The 21,308-nt window shown below is 35.3% G+C and overlaps 2 protein-coding genes and 2 long non-coding RNA genes across 6 annotated transcripts; 3 read left to right on the forward strand and 1 right to left on the reverse strand.

Annotated features, from left to right (window-relative positions):
• The first annotated feature begins 3,520 nt into the window (after positions 1-3,520).
• On the forward strand, positions 3,521-4,397 carry LOC121218282 (uncharacterized). Its single transcript, XR_005914475.1, has 3 exons — positions 3,521-3,917; positions 4,052-4,107; positions 4,318-4,397. It is a non-coding gene; the product is annotated as an uncharacterized lncRNA (long non-coding RNA).
• Positions 4,398-4,497: 100 nt separating this feature from the next.
• Positions 4,498-7,486, forward strand: LOC107901291 (uncharacterized). 3 transcript variants are annotated; one of them, XR_005914474.1, is made up of 9 exons: positions 4,498-4,582; positions 4,666-4,715; positions 4,833-4,873; positions 5,325-5,418; positions 6,043-6,100; positions 6,335-6,398; positions 6,485-6,548; positions 6,675-6,755; positions 6,953-7,486. It is a non-coding gene; the product is annotated as an uncharacterized lncRNA (long non-coding RNA). The 3 variants fall into 3 exon arrangements; XR_001685208.2 differs by having other exon boundaries at positions 6,046-6,100; XR_005914473.1 differs by lacking the exon at positions 4,833-4,873 and having other exon boundaries at positions 4,536-4,582; positions 5,325-5,344; positions 6,046-6,100.
• A 1,060-nt stretch (positions 7,487-8,546) lies between these two features.
• Positions 8,547-10,077, forward strand: LOC121218374 (serine/threonine-protein phosphatase 7 long form homolog). Its single transcript, XM_041095546.1, has 3 exons — positions 8,547-8,570; positions 8,885-8,959; positions 9,070-10,077. The coding sequence occupies exons 1-3, from the start codon at positions 8,547-8,549 to the stop codon at positions 10,075-10,077; spliced, it is 1,107 nt and encodes a 368-aa protein (XP_040951480.1).
• A 6,846-nt stretch (positions 10,078-16,923) lies between these two features.
• Positions 16,924-20,972, reverse strand: LOC107901290 (protein NRT1/ PTR FAMILY 6.2). Its single transcript, XM_041095244.1, has 6 exons — positions 20,746-20,972; positions 20,517-20,619; positions 18,787-19,004; positions 18,148-18,689; positions 17,695-18,041; positions 16,924-17,599 (listed from the first exon to the last, which is right to left on the reverse strand). Exons 1-6 carry the CDS (start codon positions 20,746-20,748, stop codon positions 17,052-17,054), a joined length of 1,761 nt encoding a protein of 586 aa, XP_040951178.1. The 5' UTR covers positions 20,749-20,972; the 3' UTR covers positions 16,924-17,051.
• Between the last annotated feature and the right edge of the window lie 336 nt (positions 20,973-21,308).

Raw genomic sequence — 21,308 nt, forward strand, 5'->3', positions numbered from 1 at the left:
ATTTTTCAGGTTTTAAAGGAAACTGGATGTGATAGAATCGGGTTGAAAAAATTATTTAATATATTTTTTATAGATTCTATTACAGTAAAATTACTAGGATTTTAAGGGTATAAGAGGCGACAACCCTTGTGTATTTAACTAGGGTGTTTCACCCTTTTCTCCTAGTTAAACTAAGAGATTTTTTTTTCTATCAAATAAATATCATTCATGTTCTACTAATTCAACTAGAAGTTTTTTTATCTCTCCCTAAATTCACACATTATGAATTTAGCAAGTAAAAACACAACATTAAGGTTTTACTATTAAGATGCACTCATACAATAAAATTCCTCACATGAGTAGATTAAGTGCTTAGTTCTCTCTATACATTAACCCATACAAATCTCTCAACTAAATAGATTATTTTAATACTTACTAACATAAAATGATCTATCACAATCCCATTAAAATAGTAATAAGATAAGTTGAAGACAATATAATAACAAGTAATGTAAACATGGACACCTCTTTTGTTTTAGGAATCCAGATATATCAAGACTAATCTCGAGGTATTCTTGGATTGTCACAAAAGAGTTATATCGATAAAGTACTCAAAAGATTTGGCATGCAAGTTTGCAGACCAAGTGACACCCTTGTTGCTAAAGGAGACAAATTTAATCTTACTCAAAGCCCTAAAAGTAACCTTGAAATTTAGGAAATGCAAAAGATTCCCTATGCATCAACTATTGGGAGTCTAATGTATGATCAAGTATGTACGCGTCTGAATATTACATACATTGTTGGGATGTTAGGCAGACATTTAAGCAACCCTCGGATGGACCTTTGGATAGTAGCCAAGAGGGTTATAAGGTATCTTTAGATAACAAAAAATTCTCTGCTCACATATCAGAGGTCTAGTAAGTTAGAGATCATCAGGTATACAGACTCCAATTTTGATGAAATATTGATGCAAAATTTTGTCATTATGGTGCAAATTGTGACAATAATTGGTAGCTTTTATTCCAATAACAACAGGAGCACATCAAAATCAAAGCACATAGACTTTACGTTTCTGGTTGTTAAAGTAAAAGTTAAGAGTGATTAAGTATCTATAAAGCATATTTGGACAAACTCCATAATTGCGAACCCACTTACTAAGGGGCTACACCCAAGGTGTTATAAGAGCACACTGCTCATATGGGTGCAATGTCATTCCAGGATATTCAGTTTTAATGGGAATTTGTAATTTTAAATGCTTTTCTGTTACAGACACATTTTCGGTTATTTTAACTTAAGGTTATTTTCTGTAGAAATAAAATTTATTTGGTTTATTCACACTCTAATTTTTGCAAGATTTGATCTTACCAAGGCTAAGGAGGACCAGTTGGAAATAGGCATGTTTGGATCATATTGCATTTAATTTCCATGCAGCACATCCATACTTGTTCTATGTCATTTGGTTGTGTTAATGTATGTGGTCAAGGATGGATTTAACTACGATATATCTAACGAAAGTCGCCTCGGTTCTATGTTAACATAATTAATGGACCAGATTATTCGAAATACCTTTTGGACATGATAGTAAAGTTTTGAGCTCATAAGGTTATATAATAGCATGTCATTATAGAGTAATTAATATATATGTGTGGTCCAAGTGGAAGATTGTTGGAAAATATGGACATCACATATATAATAATAATAATTATATGTTATTATTTACTATCATAAAAGATTAGCCCAAATTCAAAGTGATCCAATTTGGTTAAGGTTTATTAAACTGTAGTTATTAAATAAAGTATGGGTCAAATACGTGTGGATAATTTCGTAATTAATTTCTAATTGATGATAGGCTGATTAGAAATTAGGGTTAATGTGCAAAAGTTATAAAAGTTATATATTAGGGTTATGATCTCCAAATTACACATACGTAATTTTTCTAAAATGCCATTTTTAGAAAAAAAGAGTCACATTCTCTGAATTATTTGTATGCTAATTTGGAAGATCAAAATCACAAGAGTGAAAATTTCAATAAATCAATGGATTCAGGTATACTTCTGCATATAGTTTTGTTCTTGACGATTTGATATGATAAATCCTGATTAATTAAGTTTTGTATCAAATCTTATTTTACGATTCTGACATTTTTATTATTTATTTATTTTTTATGTTTATATTTTGCATTAATTGATTTAAAGTCTTATGACGCAATTCAATTTTAAAAAGTATATATGTTTTAATGTTTATGATTTCATAATTCTTTGATTTTAAATTATTTAATCAATCTAATTAACTATAGAAAATATATTGCTTAATTAATATTTATTACTTAATTATTTGTTTTGGTACCTTTTACATAATTATTTTTATTTTATGTTTAAAATTATGTTATTTAAAGGATTTGGTGTGTTATATTTTTGCATGATAATATTGCAATTATTCAATATTAAAATTATGTTGTTGAAAAGGGGCAATTTACACAAAAAAACCCATTTTTTTAAATTACCGAAATGGGCCCGGTATTTAATTATTTATCGGAATGGGCCATTTTCCGACAAATCGCGTCCACGTCAGCGTGATGTCAGGGGACGCACCAGCAAGTTGCGGCCACGTCAGCGCACAACGGTCAAAAATTTGACCGTTGCCCCCCCAACGGTCAAAAAAAACTATAAATACCTCCACCCCATTTTTTTCACAAACTTATCCTCTCTCAAATTTCCTCTCAATTTGCTCTCAAATTCCTTCCAAATTTCTCTCAAATCCATATTTAATCTCAATTTGCTCTCAAGTTCCTCTTAAATTTCTCTTAACTCTTTTTTTTAAATAATTTAAAAAATTTTTGTTTTAAATTTTTTTGAACCGTAAAAATTTCTAAATTTCTCTTCATTTTTTTTAAATAATTTTAAAAATTTTGTTTTAAATGGCCGGAGAATTGACTCGTCTTGATAAGCATCACATATCAGTGGAACAAATGAAAATTGTAAGTGTTAAATTTAATTTCTAAATATTATTTAAGAATTTTTTATTTATGTATTTTTAGATCATTATTAATTTATTATTTCACTACACCAAAACAGACTTTTAGCTGCACTTTTAGCGGCGTTTGGATAAAAAATGCTGGTAAAAATAGAGCATTAGCGGCGTTTTAAGAAAATCGCCACTAAAGATCGAGCATTAGCGGCGTTTTTCAAAAAACGCCGCTAAAAATGAGCATTAGCGGCGTTAACCAAAGCCCAACGGCGTCGTTTTCTTACCTTTGGGGGCTTTAGCGGCGTTTTCGTAAAAGCGCTGCTAATGCTGGGGTTTTTAGCGGCGTCTTTGGAAAAGCGCCGGTAATGCTGGTGTCTTTAGCGGCGTTTTTGAGAAAGCGCCACTAATGTTGGGGTCTTTAGCGGCGTTTTTGAAAAAGCGCCGCTAAAAATATTTTATTTATTTATATTAATTAAAATACAAATGAAATAATTTTTGTTCAAAATGACCATAGCGGCGTTTTTTTTAGAAAAAGCCGCAAAAATCATTTAACTTTATAAAATCCCGCCATTTTACCACAATTTTCCCCCCTGAAATCCCTAATCTTCAGACTTTTCTTCGCTCCCATTTTTTTCAGACTTTTCATATCCCGCTTCCTTCTCATTATCTCTCTCTCTCTCGGTTTCATTTCAATATTTCCCCTCATTCTTTTTCGTGAGAGGGAGAAACCCAAAGATTTTGTCTGTCGTTTCTTTTTTTTGGTGATATTGAAATCCCCTGTTTTCGATATTTGTTTGAAATCTATTGTTGTCGGCCTGTCTGTTTCTTTTTGGTTTTTTATTTGTCTACTTTCGTGAGGGATAATCCCTAAGCTTTCTATTGCAAAACTCACTGTTTCACTCTTTGTTTGAAATCTATTGTTGTGGGTCTGTCTGTTTCTTTTTGGTTGCTTTGTCGAAGACTAATTTTAGGTATGAATCTTTACTTGTGTTTGCGTTTTCATTTCTGTCTTTCTCTTTGTCTTTTGCCTTTTCATTTCTATTTTTAGTTTTAGAACTATGTTTTTTTTACTTCTAATTCAGTTGGTTTACTTTATGATTATTAGTTTTCAGGTTTAGGCATCTGAGCTTTTGGAGCCGTTCGACCTTAACTCTTTGGATTGTAAGTACAATCAGATAAACATTTGAACTTTTTTTCATATAATTGGAGGGCCCGACTTCTACGAAAAAACTTGAGTATTTCAAGAAAAATGAAAAATCCGAGTCCCTTCTGTAAAAGAAGTCCAGCAACCATTGAATTTATAGCATAGGATTCTTTTTCTTTAGGTGACATTTTATGGTTATGAATTCTGATTCGATTCTTTATTTATAGGTCTGTTTCTTTAGACAATTCTTTGGGTCAGTCACAAAGGTTGATTACCTGACATTGAGGCATGGATTTATCATGGTAAGCTAAGCCATGGATTTCTATGGAGTTTTATGCTATTTTATTTTTCCTATTTTCTTGTTTCTAATTGAAACTTCAATCTGCAATACTTTCAGGCACATTTGGCACCTGAAAACGAAACAAAATTCGATTTCCAGAAATACATCAAGAGATCATTAGAGGATGATTTTAAAGTTGTTGTAGGGATCAGGTTGGTAGTCTCAAGCTAACCAAGAGTTCTTCAATTTTATTAGTTAAAACTTTACGATGCTAAGTTAATGATTGTGTTTGCAGTCCAATCATCTGGTTCATTGCTGTCTTGTTCTTGCTTGCCTATACACATGGTAAGTATCTCATCATATTCATAAAGAATTGAGTTCAATAGTGTCATCATATGAACATAGTGATGGATATTTTTGAGCTTACTAATGATTAATGATCAATTTGCTCTTCATCAACAGGATGGTATTCATATTTATGGCTACCTTTTATCCCCTTAATTGTAAGTACAATAGCATGTTTGATTCATTTGTACATGTATTTCTGGTTTGGGATTATGAGCAAATTGTTTGATTGCAAATTTGTACATGTAGTTCTTTCCTTTCTGTTGCGTGTTTCATATGCAATTGTTTGATCACCTTATCTAATAAGTCATTTTTTTCATCAAATTTCAGTATGAATTTACGATAAGATCTTCCTACCATGAACATATTGAACAGTTTGAATAAATGCTTATTTTTGCAAAAAAAAAAACTGTGGATATAATTTATCCATGTATTTTCTACTTTAGCATGGCCTTGCTGTCATTACTTTCATAACAACTAATTTACTTGTATTCCATTCATTAGTTTATTTTTCATAGAATGTTTTAGTACTTTCTTCCCTAGTTCTAGGTTACTACCGATTGTTCTTTGAAGCTCATTGCTAAAGCATAATTGTTGGATCTTTTTCAGCTGTGGATTTCTTCAATCAGGTGAATTTGCTCTATGGTACCCTCACTAAGTTTTGTAGTCCTGAGAATTGCCCTACAATGACTGCAGGACCTAAGTAAGAGATATAAACTAGATTCCTTTTGCCCTTTTCAATAAATTAGGCGTACAATTCCTAAATATTATTGTTTTCCCTCATGACCTCTGTCGTGTTTGGAAACAATGCATGTGTTCAGTCTCTAAGGATCTAGATAAATCAAAACTCCCTCAACTTGAATTTAGGTTCTTTATCTATTTGAGCTAGATGATACTGTATTAATTTATTTTTGTTAAAGTTATATATATCTACCTTTTTTTTTTGAATTTTGATGTCAAAATATATCATATAATCTTGGCTGATTAGTGGGATAAGAGTTTGACTTTATATCATGTTTTCTTTGATTTGATAGTCCTAGGTTATGATGAGATGATGTTTATTATTATTATTATTATTATTATTATTATGATTTGCCTTTGTCTTTTGTAATAATTTGATTTTTGCCATATTTTAAATGTCAGTAGAAAGACATCAAATATGTTAAAGCTAAAACTATTATATTATTGATATTTAAATATCTTTTGCTTTAATTATGAAATTTTCAAACTTACTAAATATGAGATTCGTATTGATAGCTTAGAATATTTGTCTTGTAAAGAAGAGTTTATGTATTTGTATTGATATTTAAATATTTTTCTTGTAAAGCAGTGCTTCGTGTGACAACAAACATCGCTCAGGAAGGTCTCGTTATTGGTTCCTAACGGTGAGTTTTATATCGACCATATATCAGTTTGTAGCTTTCCGTGTTTAAGAAATAAATTCAGTTAGTTACAGATTATATGTTGTTCTTTGAATCTGATCAATGAAGTTAATATAAACCATGCTAAGCAGTGGAATAAATTCAGCTAGCCTTGTGCAGACCCTTTAACCTTCTTTTTCTTTTTTATTTTGTTGTTTAATACAGTTTATAGGACTAATGGTTTTGGGTTTGGTGCAGTTTTTGCACTTGCAAAGCTTATGAATGTCAGTGAAGATGAGAGTCAACTTTCTGCTATAGCTAGGTATGGCCTTTTTTACTTATAGAGATGCAAGAATTTTAGTTGTAATTCAATTGATGATTTATTGATTTTTTAAAAATATTTTGTAGGCAAGGTTCAGGTAGTGCTTGTCGGAGTTTGTTTGGTGGATTCGTTAAGTGGATTATGGGAAAAGTAAGTTCTTTCTGTATGTGTTGAACGGTTCATTTCTGCATGTATTTAACAGTTCATCTTTCATCAAGAAAGGTAGTACCTTTGAGTAACCAATTCTTATATTTTCTTCTTTTTTAATACCTCTAGGAGGATGATGGAAGTGATAGTCTTGCAGTTCAACTAGTAGATGAAAAACACTAGGAAGATCTCTTCATCATTATTGCTGGGGTGAGTATTTTCTCCAATCCTCATGTTTTACATTTTTCCAACTATAGGTTTATAGTTGCTACTCTGCAGGGAGATAATTTTTTCCCCACAAGAACATGAAATATACTTACGATTAGATTTTGCAAGATTCTGTCTCAATTAATCTGCATCATTTCTCGTGGTTTGGTATTATTGATTGCTAAGAGATTGACTTGCAGGAGAGGTGCAGAGGGATAGAGCTGCAGAGCTTTTGGGTTTGCGTGCATGCAATTTTCGGCCACGACACTCAAGCAAACTTGGAAATGAGTTTCGGGTGTTCACAAACTATGACCCTGGGGAGAGATTAGGAGGATGGGAGCAAGAACAATAGGTGCCTTTTTCTTGCCATCGTTTGCTAGGAATATTTTCTCATGGATGAGCTTCATGCAACCTAATTTTTATCCATTATCAAGGCATTTCCAACACTTACCCTTGGAAAAATTAACCAGCCTTTCTATTAATTTTCCCAGAGAAAACATGAAAACATGTAGATGAGAAGACTTCCAAGCAAGTTCATCCTCATATTATGCATTTTGGTCTACTTTTTTAAACTAGAGCAAATTTCCTCACTTGTGTAGATTTCGTAATACATAAAACTATTTAAGGTTGTCTAAAGTTGAACTGACTCATGCCTACTCATTGACATTTTGAAATGTAATTAGGAAGTTGTTCCAAAACGCACAATACAGATGGAAGAAGCCATACAAGTTTCTCATATGTATTATTTAATTTAGTTTTGATCCTAAATTTTTATTTTTACTTTAATATTTACGACAACTTGAGTTTTAACTTTTGTATTTTAATTGTGTTATTAATTTATTATTTTAAATTCTAAAACTAAATTCATTAATTTTTATATTTAGTTTTAAAGTTAAAATTTTCACAAAAATTTAATTTAAATAATATTTTTTATTTATCCTTAAAAGTATATTTAAAGTTCAAATTTAGAAAATAAAAACATAATATAATATTTATCATAAAAATAAATATAATTTGATTAAAATAAATTTTTTAAAAGTTATATTTTTAGCGGCGTTTATGGGAAAAGTGCCGCTAAAGGTCATGGTCTTTAGCGGCGTTTGTGGGAAAAGCGCCGCTAAAGGTCATGGTCTTTAGCGGCGTTTGTGGAAAAAGCGCCGCTAAAGGTCTTGGTCTTTAGCGGTGTTATTTTCTAAAAATGCCGCTAAAGTTAGCGACGTTGTCATTAGCGGCGTTTTTTGTGGCGCTTCTAAAAGCGCCGCAAATAGAGACGCTAAAGGCCTAAAAAAGCGTCGCTAAAAGCCTGTTTTAGTGTAGTGTTTGTTATAAAAGTCTGTAGATCGGGTATTGGAATGCAATATCCGAAATATGCATGGTCCTCCATTATCGTTGGTAGAGAACTACCTGCGGGAAGCGGGTTTTTGGCACGTGGCGACGGTAGGCCGAGAATGCAAGGTGGACCCGAAACTAATCAGTGCGTTGATCGAGAGGTGGAGACCCGAGACGCACACATTCCATCTTCCATGTGGAGAGTGCACTATCACTCTAGAAGATGTCAGTTTGCAATTGAGATTGCCGGTGGACAGGTACCCAGTCACCGGGTCTGCTCAATCTAGCGATTGGGGGGCAGTGTGCTACAAGCTTTTGGGCGCTATTCCGGAGAAAATGGAGGGAAGTAAGATCGAGATGGGCTGGTTACGTGACACATTCCCTGATCCGAATGAAGATTCAACCGAAATTGAAAGAATCTGATATGCTCGGGTATACATTCTTTAATTAATTGGAGGTTATCTGATGCCCAACACGTCACAGAGACGCGTACATCTAAGATGGCTACTGAAACTCATTGATTTTAGAGGAGCTGATGAATTGAGTTGGGGGTCTGCCATCTTGGCAACGTTATATCGGGAGATGTGCGGAGCGACGCGACCGAGGAGAGCAAAAATCGGAGGTTGTCTGTCACTACTGCAGTCATAGGCACGATTTCGCTTTCCATTTCTACGTCCTCGAGTGGACCACCCGTATACATTCCCACTCATAACGAGGTAAATTTTATATTAGATTTTATAATTATTATTTAGATTTTTAAAAATAAAAGTATGCTAAAAAATTATTAAATTAGGTGGAACTAGCCGGCAAGTCATGCTCGATTACTTACCTCTCTTGAAGATATACAGCTTCTATTGGACCAACGGTCGGAAGCACAAGTAAGTATTAAATAAAATAGATATTTCCATACATTCGCTAGTTGATTGCTATTTAGTATTTAGTATTTAGTATTATGTATATAACTAATATTTCTATCATGTTCATATAGTTTCAATGGACACTATACGAGGATCCGGTAATTCGAGCAGTAATTCCGAAAGAGTTCTTACAAAATCTACAAGCTTGGCACGTGAAAGTCGTGTTGATCAACTACGCAACCGTGGAGCCGCACCAGTCAGACAGAGTGCTACGACAGTTTGGATATAGACAACCGAGTCCCGTAGATCCTGAGGTGTTTGATGATCAACACAAAGTCGACCTTCGGCAATTGAATATGGATTGGCCGAGATACTGGTCCGAGTACATGGAAATGTCGGAAGATCAGTATGAATATATACCAACTCGAGAACCAATCATCGTTCCAAAGTTAGTGTGCGTTCTAGAATACATGCCATGGTTTAGGATCCATGGCAAGTCATATTTACTGACGCCAGAAGAGAGGCAGCGACAAATACGTGTCGAAAGGGAAAGGCGCGGGCCTCTAAATCCAAGAGGACAAGACGACGAAGGCAGCCCCTCAACGAGGCCCAGACATTCACCCGGCTCATCATTAGCGGCCATGCAATCACCAAGCCCAACGAGTTCACCGACACAGTCACCCGACGCAGCAGTTCAACCGATGATACCCACGCAACCGCCTTTTCAGATGATGCCAGGTGCGTTTCCTAGTATGTATCCTTTTTCGAGTTCTATGGCAGGTTGGAGCCAAATGCCCGGTCCAGCTTCATTTCCTGTTATGCCGAGTGGACCGCCGATGTATAGGCCAGCGACGCACGAGGGATCGCAAGAGGGGCCGTCGGGGAGCTCTCCTTTTTACCAATCCCCACCAACGTATGGGTTTCAAACACTGTCCCTGTTCATGATGCAAACACCTCCACATACACTATTCTTTGAAGGTGGATCATCGTCCCAAGTCCGGCAACTAGATGCCGTACTGGAAGAAACAGAATCCCTGCCGGAAAAACAACTGCCGCTAGAAGCTAGAGAAAGGAGGAATCCAACGCGTAACTGTCAACGGCCGCCATGTGGCACTGAATCCCCCGGGCATAGACATTGATTGCCGTATTTAAATTTATTTGTACAAATATTTTGAATATTTTGATATTATTTTATGTAATAAAATAATAAATTTTTTGAGTTATTTTGATATTATTTGATGTAATAAAATAGAAGTTTATTTGATGTAATAAAATAGAAATTTTTTTTAGTTATTTTGATATTATTTGATGTAATAACATGAGATTAATTAATTTGTACAAATATTTTGAATATTTTGATATTATTTGAGAATTCTACTAACCATTAATACAATTATCAGTTAATATTTTTACATTCACATAATGTTAGATTTGAAAAAATGTTTTGATTGTTACTAACAATTAATACAATTATCAATAAATAATTGAAAAAATATAATTTATTTACAATTACATTCAACTATTCCGATTAGGGCATGATCGGCTTGTATGGCCTGGATTCCTACACCATCCGCATAACTTCTGTTGACTAGCTGTTTCTCGGATATCCATATTGTTACGTATTCTAGTCGAGCAAGGTTGACCCTTTGGTTTACGACGCAATTCCCTATCCGGTAACAACTTAAAAGGAGCAAGAGATACGGGCGACCACTTACGTTCATCTAGGACCGGTGGGAAAACGTGTCTCCAGACACTTACATGTTTTCTAATTTGTACACTTCGTCCACATAGCTCATCGGATCCACACGGAGATTCTGACAAGCTGCAATAACGTGAGCGCATAAATAACAAAGTGCATCAAACATCCCACAGTCACAAGTCCTATTTCGCAAGTGTACACGATATTGCCCGCCAACAACACATTGGTGCGGTCTGTCAAACTCTGTCACGCGAAACCATAAATTGTCTTGATCGTGACACACTGTGTGCATGGTGTTTGCCCTCGCCTTGGCTTTGTTAATTTCTTGAACTACCTTATTGCACCATACATGGCCTCCCTGCATCTGACCTGCATAACTTGCTGCTCGCTTTGGAAATAGTGCTGCCAAACGAAAATATGTCTCTCGCACAACCGATGTTATCGGTAGATGGCGCGTTCCTTTAAGAACAGAATTTATGCATCCAGCCAGGTTCGACGTCATATGGCCATATCGTAGGCCGCCGTCGTATGCTTGTGCCCACTGTTTGAAACATATGTTACAAAGGTAGTTCGCCCCTTCTCCGTTAATTGAACGTAAAATTGCCAACATCTCATGAAAACGATATTTATTTATTTCATACCTTGCAAATATAAGATCATAGCGAATAATTTATACCACTTCTATCAATAAAACTAATTCAAATTGACAAACGAAATAACACAGATATAGACTAAATACCCATGTTGGTCACTTGTCGTCGTTCGCTCTTAGATGGATATTGCTTGTAGTAGTTCGAAGCAACATGTCTTAGACAATATTTATGGTGTGTGCGCTGCCATAAGCTTCCCTATCGATCAAATGCAGCTAGTATACCGGCGCCCCGATCTGAAATAACACAGATATCAGGTTGGGGGCACACATGCCTACTTAACCTAGAGAGAAAGAAATCCCAGTCATCAGACGACTCCCCCGGTGTTATTGCAAATGCAATTGGAAGAATTCTCCCACCGTCATCCTGTGCCACCGAAAGCAATAGCCGATGAGTATACCTACCGAACATAAAGGTACCGTCAATTTGTACCAACGGCTTGCAGTATGGAAATGCATCTCGGCATTGCTTAAAGGTCCAAAACAGGCGTTTGAACACTTGGCATCCATGTAGCAATCGGTTGTTGTAGTACGCATGTTCTGTTTCAAGGTATGTGATGGCACCTAGGACGTATCTCTCTAGCACCTGACATCACTGCCATATTTCATTATATGAGGCGTCCCACCCATTATGTATCTTTTCCAACGCCTTTTTCTTAGCTACCCAAGTCTTGCGGTAAGAGGGCATGTACCCTATTTGGCTACGAATATTGGCAATTAACACCGGCACTGAAGTCTTGAGATCTGCTTTAACTGTGGGCAGTATTAAGCTAGCTAACATAGCTGAATCAATCTTGAGATGATCTTATGGAACACTTATAAACCGAGTACATTAAATAATGCAACATTGCATAATAAAAGTATTATTCAGAAACCGTCAATACTGTACCTGCAGCACATGTATGTGGACCTTTGTACTTTTTAATCTCCCACAACCCTGTCCTTTTCCTTAACGAGGCATAGATTTTCCATGAACATGTGTCGTCTTGGACCGCACACTTTGCCTCAAACTTATCAGATTTGGATTTAACGACGTGGTAGTTAACGCCGTTTTTGATGCTATGTTGTTTCAAATCACCAATAAAACTATCCTTGTTGGTAACATGATTACCAACTTCAAATTCACCGGAATCTACCCCCGAACTTGTACGATCACGCAACTGGTGTGGTAGATCTGGAAACTTTAATGCATCATCTACAGATAGTTTGACATTATGCATGTGGGCTAGAGGTGAGTATGCTCTGAATCGTGGATTTTCTTCTTCATCTGAACTCCTTTCAGCATCTTCAGGTTCTGTTGGAATAGGCTTTGGTTCAGAAAATAAGCCAACTTCTACACCATCCAGCCCGAGCTCTCAAGGTGGATCCACATCGGAGTCATCTTCTAACCCACAATCATCTGCAGCATACGAGGTCCCCTGTCATGTCCCAAATTTAAGGTTGTCGAAATAGTGGTTTCGTAACCACAAATCCGATGAAAAAAAATTATTTTTCTTATATTTTTATGGTCTATGATTTCACAAAATGATTTTGTGAAAATTTCGTTCGAAAATTTTGACGTTTGGGCACTCAATTTAGTCAAAAGAACTAAATTGTAAAAAGTGCAAAAGTTGAGTTCTACATGTTAGAGGTGTCCAATTGTTATGAAACTTTAAATTGGAGGTTCTTATATGATAATTAGACCATTGGTTAAGTTGTTAGACAAAAATGGACATGAAATAAGTGAAATAGAAAAATTTTAAGTTAGGGGCAATTTGGTAATCTAGTAATTAAAATGAATTAAAAGGGAAAAAGATGGAAAATTGTGCTCATCTTCTTCATTTGGATGAAATCAGCAAGGGGGAAGCCATAGTTAGGGTTTTCAAGCTACCAAGCTCCATAGTAAGTGATCCCAAGCCTTGTTTTTAATGTTCTTTACGTTTTTAGAGTCCCGGTAGCTTAATTTAGCTTATTCTAGCAATAATTTAACCTAGGGTTTATATTTGGAAAAACACCCATAGGTGAAAAGTGTTTATTTTGATGTGTTATGATAGAATATGAAGCTAGAAATTATGTTAAACAGCTTTTGCTAGCCGATTTTAAGCGCAAACGAGTAAGTTGACATAATCGATAAAAATCCCTAATGTACATAAGTAAGTGTTAGAGTGAGAATTTGATGTTGTCATAGAAGAGAAAAATGTTCATCATGTCATAAAACATAATAATATGAGATGAAATTTAATTTCCGAGCCTTGGGGCAAAAATGTAATTATGTAAAAGTTTATGGGCAAAATTGTAATTTTGAAAAAGTTAGAGTCGAGGGCTGTTTTGATGAATGTGAGTATTAAATAAGTTAAATTTGCTATTTTAGATCAAGAAGAATGAAACTCGAGGTTAGACAAAGGGAAGAATAAAGTTGAAGACTAAGTTGGTGATTTGGGCTATATTTGGTACCGAGGTAAGTTTACGGTAAATAAATGAAATATTTCAATAATTATTATTAATGCTGCTATTTTCCAGTAGCTATGAATTTATTCCATGAATTTATTTGATGTTGATTCAAGTATAAAATGATAAAGAATTAATATTAAAAAGTCCCGTTGATACATAAGGAAAGTACTGGATACAAACGTCATTACATTTGGGTAAAGAGATCCCATATAAGACCATGTCTGGGACATGACATTGACATCCTTGAGATCATGAGAGGTCCCCTATAAGACCATGTCTGGGACATGGCATGGGCACCGACATGAGAACATCCCATGTAAGACCATGTCTGGGACATGGCTTTGGCATGTTTTTACCAGAAGAGACCCGAGTATCCTTATTGTTCCAATGTAACTCAACGGGCTAATAAACGAATCATGTTCAGGAAAGTTCAGTTAAAAACATAAATGGCAAGCTCAGGTAAGTTATAGGAGTTAAGAGTTTATTATATTATCAATTGATATTCAATGATGCAGCAAGAGAAGAGTAAGTTATGCATACGAGTATACTAAGAAAACAAACAAGAGAACTAGAATGAGATTATCTAAAGAGTAAACTAGAGATATAGACACTTGAGTTTAATTATTTGTGTTTAATGTTGTTATTTATTTGCTAGTAAACTTACTAAGCTTTATGCTTACTTCTTTTATTTCTCTTTCTCTTGTAGTATTGCAAGGCTACTTCAAGGATCCTAAAGAAGTCGTTGATCGTCCACACTATCAACCACAACTGCTCGGTATTTTATGATGAAACTCGTTTGAGTTATGGCATGTATAGGGATTTAGTTATTTTGCATGTTTGTAATTATGATTTTGCTAAAGAATGAGGTGTAAGTATTTGATGATGAATGATTATTAAAAATGGTTAAGTATGAAGGTGTTTGTTGTTATAAGAGTCTAGGTGATAAATTATGCATGGAAATCATGAAATGGGTAAAATTTTGTAAAGAAACAGAATTTAGGCAGCACAGTGATGTGACTTTGAAAAATCACCTAGGATGGTATAAAATGAATTAGATAGTGAATGATATATGGAATTAAATATTGTTGAGTCTATTTTCATGGAAAAATAACGGTTTATCAAAATAAATTTTATATTTTGAGATGTGTGAATTTTAGTGAGACAGGGTCAGATCTATTTTTGGAGTCCCCTGTTCTGAGTTTAGAAAATCATTAAAAATTCTAAAAAAATGGTTATGAGTTATAGTTTATATTCTTAGATTCCTTAATGATTCTATTTTCTGTAGGAACAAGTAAGAACACCATATGAAAATCCTATAATGATAAAATTTATTTTTAGTAACAAGAGGTCAGAACAGTCGAATGGTGAAACAGGGGAGACTTTAACTAATAAACTGTACTAATTGGCTAAACCAAAAATTCTAAAAATTTTATGGTACAAAGATATACGAGTCTAATTTTAGGAAAAATTTATGGAATTAAATTTTGAGTCCTGTAGCTCGAGTTATAATCAATTTAGTAACTTCTACGTGATTGGACAGGTTTGCTGTAAATAGTGAAATTAATTTTCAAAGTAAATTTTTATGCTCTGAATTAGTAAGATAAGCTAAGTAATGCTTCGTGCTTGACTCCGAAAACGGTCTCGAGTAAGGGGTGTTACATCCCCTCACCAGTTGATGTTGTAGGGAGTACATCATCCCTTCTTCTGGGCATTTGATAACGTCCCCAATTGGATGTAGATTGCCCTCCACTAGAACTTGATGCCGTTCCCCAGAATGTATTTCCAGCATCAAACATCAAGCCACCGACGTACATGTCCCATCCACCGACAGAGTGTCTTGCAGGGGATGTGCATTCGACACCGCTACCAAACATGGGCTGTTCCGTATTTTGTAACCCGCTAACCGAGTGTCGGCCAAGGGTGGTGTATACATCTCGAACACTGGTTGCAAGTACATCATTTGGCGATGTAAATTGTACATATAACTCAATATAAAGTGCTCCACTAGCAAGATGAGTCTACACCATTGCCTCCAAGCTACGAGCACCTTTTATGTCAAACGAGTCATATGTCACCGGATCAACAGAAGAACAAAATCGATACGTGATAGACAAAACTTTCATTGGCGTCGTTCCGAAAATTTTATACCTAATTCTTTTACGAAGTTCTGTCAAATCTATATTCTAGTTAAAAACCAGTCGCACCGTATTCTCCGACAAAAAAACAACACCATTCTCGGTGTGGCAAACCTCACCATCGTAGTAAATAACAGCACTAATACGTTCACTCATATTTGAAACTCTAACCTTCTTAGCCTCTCTAAATTGTTTCTGCTGTGACTTCTGCATTCTGAGAACATTTTTTGCCTCATTTATAGCCTCAGCCCAAACATGCTACTGTAGCAAAAGCGCGTCCACGTGGGTGCAATTTCATAAATTCTTCTCATAAAGCATCATGGTAGAAGCGATTTTAAACTATTTGCTCAGAAACGTCAACTCGAAATTATTTCTTCCAGGACCAACTGTAGCAAAAGCGCGTCCACGAGGGCGCGATTTTAGAAATTCTTCTGAAATAGCATCCTGCTTGAAGCGTTTTTATACTATTTGCTCAGAAACGTCAACTCGAAATAATTTTTTCAGGACCTACTGTAGCAAAAGCGCGTCCACGTGGGCGCGATTTAACAAATTCTTCTCATAAAGCATCTTGTAAAAGCGATTTTATACTATTTGCTCAGAAATGCCAACTCGAAATTATTTCTTCCAGGACCTAAAAATCCTAAAAAGCCTGAACCCTAAACCCTAAAAGCCAAAAAAACCTAACATGGGAAAAACAGCAAAATTGCGTCCTCCGAAACGCACTACGTGGCATGAAGTCGCGTCCACGTCAATGGTCCATTCCGGTAAATAATTAAATACTGGGCCCATTTCAGTAATTTAAAAAAAAGGGTTTTTTTGTGTAAATTGCCCGTTGAAAAGATTTGATTTGTTTATTCTATTTCTTGGGATATATTTATATTTGTATTTAGTATAATTCGATGGTGCGGTAATAAATTACGTAGCTTAGTGTGCAAATGGGATAAATAGATTGAGTTGTTGATTTAGCATATCTTCATTTATCAATGTTCAAATGTTGGTGATGGGTGACAATAATGGTGGAAAATGATTTACTTGCGGAAAAGAGTAAAGAAGGTGAGCAACAATGATGAAATGTACTTAAAAATTTGCTTTTCTATTAAAAAGAAGAAAAAGAGAGAGAAATGGAACCAAATCTTAATACACAAAGGCGAAAAACAAGCTTAAAAAAAAACACCCATATATTGCAATCCCTGAAGTAGTTTAGCACTTATTCTCAGCAGTAGAGGAGCCATTAACAATGGTGTCCATTTGTAGAGTAGCTGGTTTGGATTTCCTGGGCTTGAACCATACTGCTGAAACAATATATAGAGCAAAATTTATGACCCCCAAAACGGCTAAAAGTCCATAGAAGCAGTCAAGTCTGCCGTGGTTTATGTTATCAGCCAGCCATCCTTGTCCACCATTGCTGCCTCCCATCACGCTTTTCACCACTGATACCAGCAGACTGCTGACGAAGAAACCCAGAGACAGTGTTGTGAGGAACAAACCAGTGCTCATGGTTTTCATTCCTTTGGGAGATTGAGTGATGAAGAAATCAAGCTGGCCTGTGTAAATGAAAGCCTCACCGGCACCCACTAGGAAGAACTGTGGGATCAATATGAACACTGTTACAGGCAGGGTTCCAGTCGTTGCACTTGCACCCGTGGCTCGAGCCACTTCCAGTCTTTTCACCTCGGCTACTGCGGCAGATGCCATTCCCATAGTTGATAGTGCTAAGCCTAAGGCAATTCTCTGTAGGCTGCTGAAACCTGTAGCACCAGAAAGAATTGAAATGGTAATTATATTGAAATAAATTATAGCATGATTTAGTATGTCATTTATTATTTTCCTAATACATACATACCTGGTTTTCCTTTCCATTTCTTCCATAATGGCATAACGAGACGGTCATAAACAGCCAGAGTGATCAATATAGCTGCCACAAAGAAGACAGTGAGGGAACCTGCAGGAATTTGGAAACCTCCAACTGATCTTTCCATGGTGGAGGCTTGCTCCACTGAAAAGGTCATCATTTGTGCGTAAGTGGTCCAAAATAAGATGGTTGTGGCCCATATTGGGAGAAGCGCCGCCATCATTTTCACTTCCTCGACCCTTGTGACTGGGCTAAGTTTCCAAGGATTTGGAGCAGCAGCAGGCCCAACGTTTCTCTCAAGATCACCTTCCCCAACAATGGCGGCCTTGTCCAAGAACCTAGGATTTAGCACATATGAACGAAACAAGGGGAAAAACCGTTAAAAGCAATGAAATAAATGATTAAGTTATGTATACAGAAGACTGAGTAGATTGGAAAACCCACCGAAATCGATCTGTATGATGGATTCTTGAAGTTTCAGGAGTGTCTTCGTATAATAATTCGACATTGTAAGGTAGTTTCATCTTCCTCTTATTTATTGCAGCTACAATAACTTGGAAAATCTGAACTATTGGACTTCCCAAGCTTTTCTTGTATCTGTATCTTTTGGTCCCTGATAAAAATATCAAAACGGCTACAAACATGGAGACTGAGCAGATCCCGTAAGCCCAGCTCCGACCAACTTCATCTTGTATGTAAACAAGCACTGTGACCGCCATCAAGGTTCCAGTACTGATGAAAAAGAAGAACCTGTTGAAAAAATAAGCCATTTGGGATTTCTCCTTTTCATCTTTTTCATCGAACTGATCAGTTCCAAATCCTGAGACACTGGATTTCAGGCCACCAGTGCCTAGTGCAATTAGATACAGAGCGATGTATAAAATCCCCATCTGAAATCCATTGGCTTGTTTGCATGTATGGGATCCATGGCATGGTGGTGGGCGTAGCTGTGGCAGCTTTGTAGCCAATGCTAATGTGCCAGTCCCCTACATCACCATATACATCATAATCACAGTCAAAAACTGATCAATTAAAGATTGAAATGAAAATTTTCTTTTCTTTGTTTCTTTCTTTAACACTTACAAGTGTTTGTATGATGGAAAATATGGCAATTGTCTTGTATCTGCCGAGGAATGTATCAGCAAGAAAGCCACCAAGCAAACACAAGAGAAAAGATGTGCCCATGAAATCTGTGACTACGTTGGCTGAAGTTGAACTTGGCAAATGCAGTGTTCCTCCCAAGTATGTCACAAGGTTAACTGCAATCCCCATTGTTGACAACCTCTCACAGATCTCAATCCCTATGAAATGGTTTCAACAAATCAGCATTATTACATGTTTCACAAATTATTTTATTATCAGCTTTTTTTTCTAGTGGGGGAAGTCGACGATTGTAATTTGATGACTAAGAAGCAGAGATTTATTAAGTACTTCAATTACATTAAATAATCAAAAAGGTAAGTGAACCTTTTTCTTTCTTTCTTAAAGGAATGTTAATGGTCAGCAGAAAGTGAAACCTATATAATAATGCTATAAAAGTGGAGTTATTTAATAACATAAAGAATTATGGTGGAAAGTAAATGGTGAAATTCTGCTATTATTCATTTTACTTTGCATAAGTTATAGATTTAATATATGTACCATAATTTGATTAAGTTTAGTTTTTATATTTTTTAAATTGATCAATTTTAGTCACTATATTTTTTTGATTTTTGAAATTTTAGTCTTGACCAAACAGTAACAATTAAACCTATTGGATTTGCTATTAATATTATATTATGTGCAAAGTTGTAGATTTAGTCCATGTTCACCAAATGGGTTATTTTTAATCGCTATATTTTTGGATTTTCAAATTTTCAATCTTATTATAATAAGTAACCATCATTAAATTCATTAATTAATTTTCTTGTAAGTAACATGTGAATATAACAAGTTAATAGAACATTACATGTACAATAATATTATCGCGTTGGTTTCTAAAAATAATATAACTTAATTAATGAATTAGTGTGAGAAATTTCAAAAATCTAAAAGTGAAGATTAAATTCACAAAATCCAACAAAAAGTAAATTGGGGTCGAAGACATTGCCCTCAGTCATAACTTTCAAGCATGATTGGCACTAGATATATGGAATATCTTCCTTATTCCATAATCCAAACAGAAAATGACATGAACTTTATCCTCATTGTAAGTATTTATGAATTGCAGCTCTGACGGGTCCCCTCTGTGTAACTCAAATTTTGGTAAGTGTCTGATAGAGCCAGGTGTCTAATTTGTTTTCCCATGTTTTGAGGACTAGCGTTAAGTTTTTCTCTTACTTGTCAAAGGCTTTCATGTATTAGTGCTGAATTTGCTAGTAAATTTTTGTGTTTAATTCCCCGGTTAAAAAAATTTGGACTTATTGTACCAGATATATATATATATAGGCTTAAAAGCCCCAACACCTTTGCATGAACTAACCACCTGTTGCTTTGATGGAATATCACCATCCCCTTTCACACATTCACCAGCAATATTTACTCTCTATTTATAATTTATACTTTTTTCTTGAAATACTCATTTTTAACACTAATATTCAATGGATATCTAAATATAAGCTATAAACATACTTCTGTTGGACGTATTTATGTATCCAACACTAGTAACAGAGATTCTATATGATAATATGATGTCACATGGAATGCTGAATGCTTGTCCAGCAAAATAGTGGTAAGCCAAAATGTGTAAAGCTGTCTTAAGTTCATCTCAAACCAGCTCAAGTAATAATGGTGAAACAAAATTCAATGGCGGATGGTATAAATAAGGAGCAAACCTAGAATGAGTGCAGCTGGCATCCAACCACCAGTTTTGGATCTGTCAGCCGGGAAACCCTTGTAGTCCACCGCATCCGCCACCGTCCAACTCATCTTCCCTTCCTGATCAGCGCATCAACAAAATATTTTAGAAGCATTGAACCAAATGATCATGTTCACAAAACAAAGAAGGAAAATGGGTTGTCAGCCATTGTTCATATATAGTGTGCATGGAAACTAAAAACCCACCATGTTTCTGAATATTTTAGCTGTTAAAGAAAGAAAGAAGCACCACAATACTGAAAAAGAAAGACAGGAAAAGGAGAGTAAGGTTGTAATAAATGCCTTTGTCTTTCTATGGTTGCTTAAACTCGCAACTTGGAAGTCTTGGAAATTAGCTTCCCTTTTTATAGGCAAGAAGATTACAAGTGTAACAAACAATGTTGAAGTTAAAAAACTAAAAAGTGGCTCTCCACTAAGTAAATAAGACAGATTACTAGTCTTATTTTATAGATATATATTATTATATTTGTATGTTAAGGGATTAGGTTTATCGCATTTTTTTTGTGTGGTGGAAGGTTCTGGCACTGATTAAAACCATCTTTTTCTTTTTGTTATTAGCAGATATTTTTTGAGAAAATATAAGGAAAATTGTAAAAAGGTGATGGTGATTGAAGAGGGTTAAAGAGGAAAAATGGAATCTGCAACATGCAAAATCACACCTTCAATCATCTCACCTATTCTATGTGGTAGTGAACGTTTTGAACAACAGCACCCTGGCCTACGCTTTTTTAGTGCCTTTGATGCCCCAC

The sequence above is a fragment of the Gossypium hirsutum genome, chromosome D06 (assembly GCF_007990345.1).
Source record: "Gossypium hirsutum isolate 1008001.06 chromosome D06, Gossypium_hirsutum_v2.1, whole genome shotgun sequence".
NCBI lineage: Eukaryota > Viridiplantae > Streptophyta > Magnoliopsida > Malvales > Malvaceae > Gossypium > Gossypium hirsutum.

Excerpts from the sequence above, each read along its gene's own strand:
- LOC107901290 (XM_041095244.1), bottom strand. Across the intron at positions 19,005-20,516 it reads GCCAGCTGCACTCATTCTAG|GGATTGAGATCTGTGAGAGG; the intron begins GTTTGCTCCTTA and ends ACCATTTCATAG. Across the intron at positions 18,690-18,786 it reads TTTCCATCATACAAACACTT|GGGACTGGCACATTAGCATT; the intron begins GTAAGTGTTAAA and ends ATGGTGATGTAG.
- LOC121218374 (XM_041095546.1), top strand. The coding sequence starts at position 8,547 with ATGCCCAACACGTCACAGAGACGC. Across the intron at positions 8,571-8,884 it reads CCAACACGTCACAGAGACGC|CCGGCAAGTCATGCTCGATT; the intron begins GTACATCTAAGA and ends AGGTGGAACTAG. Across the intron at positions 8,960-9,069 it reads ACCAACGGTCGGAAGCACAA|TTTCAATGGACACTATACGA; the intron begins GTAAGTATTAAA and ends ATGTTCATATAG.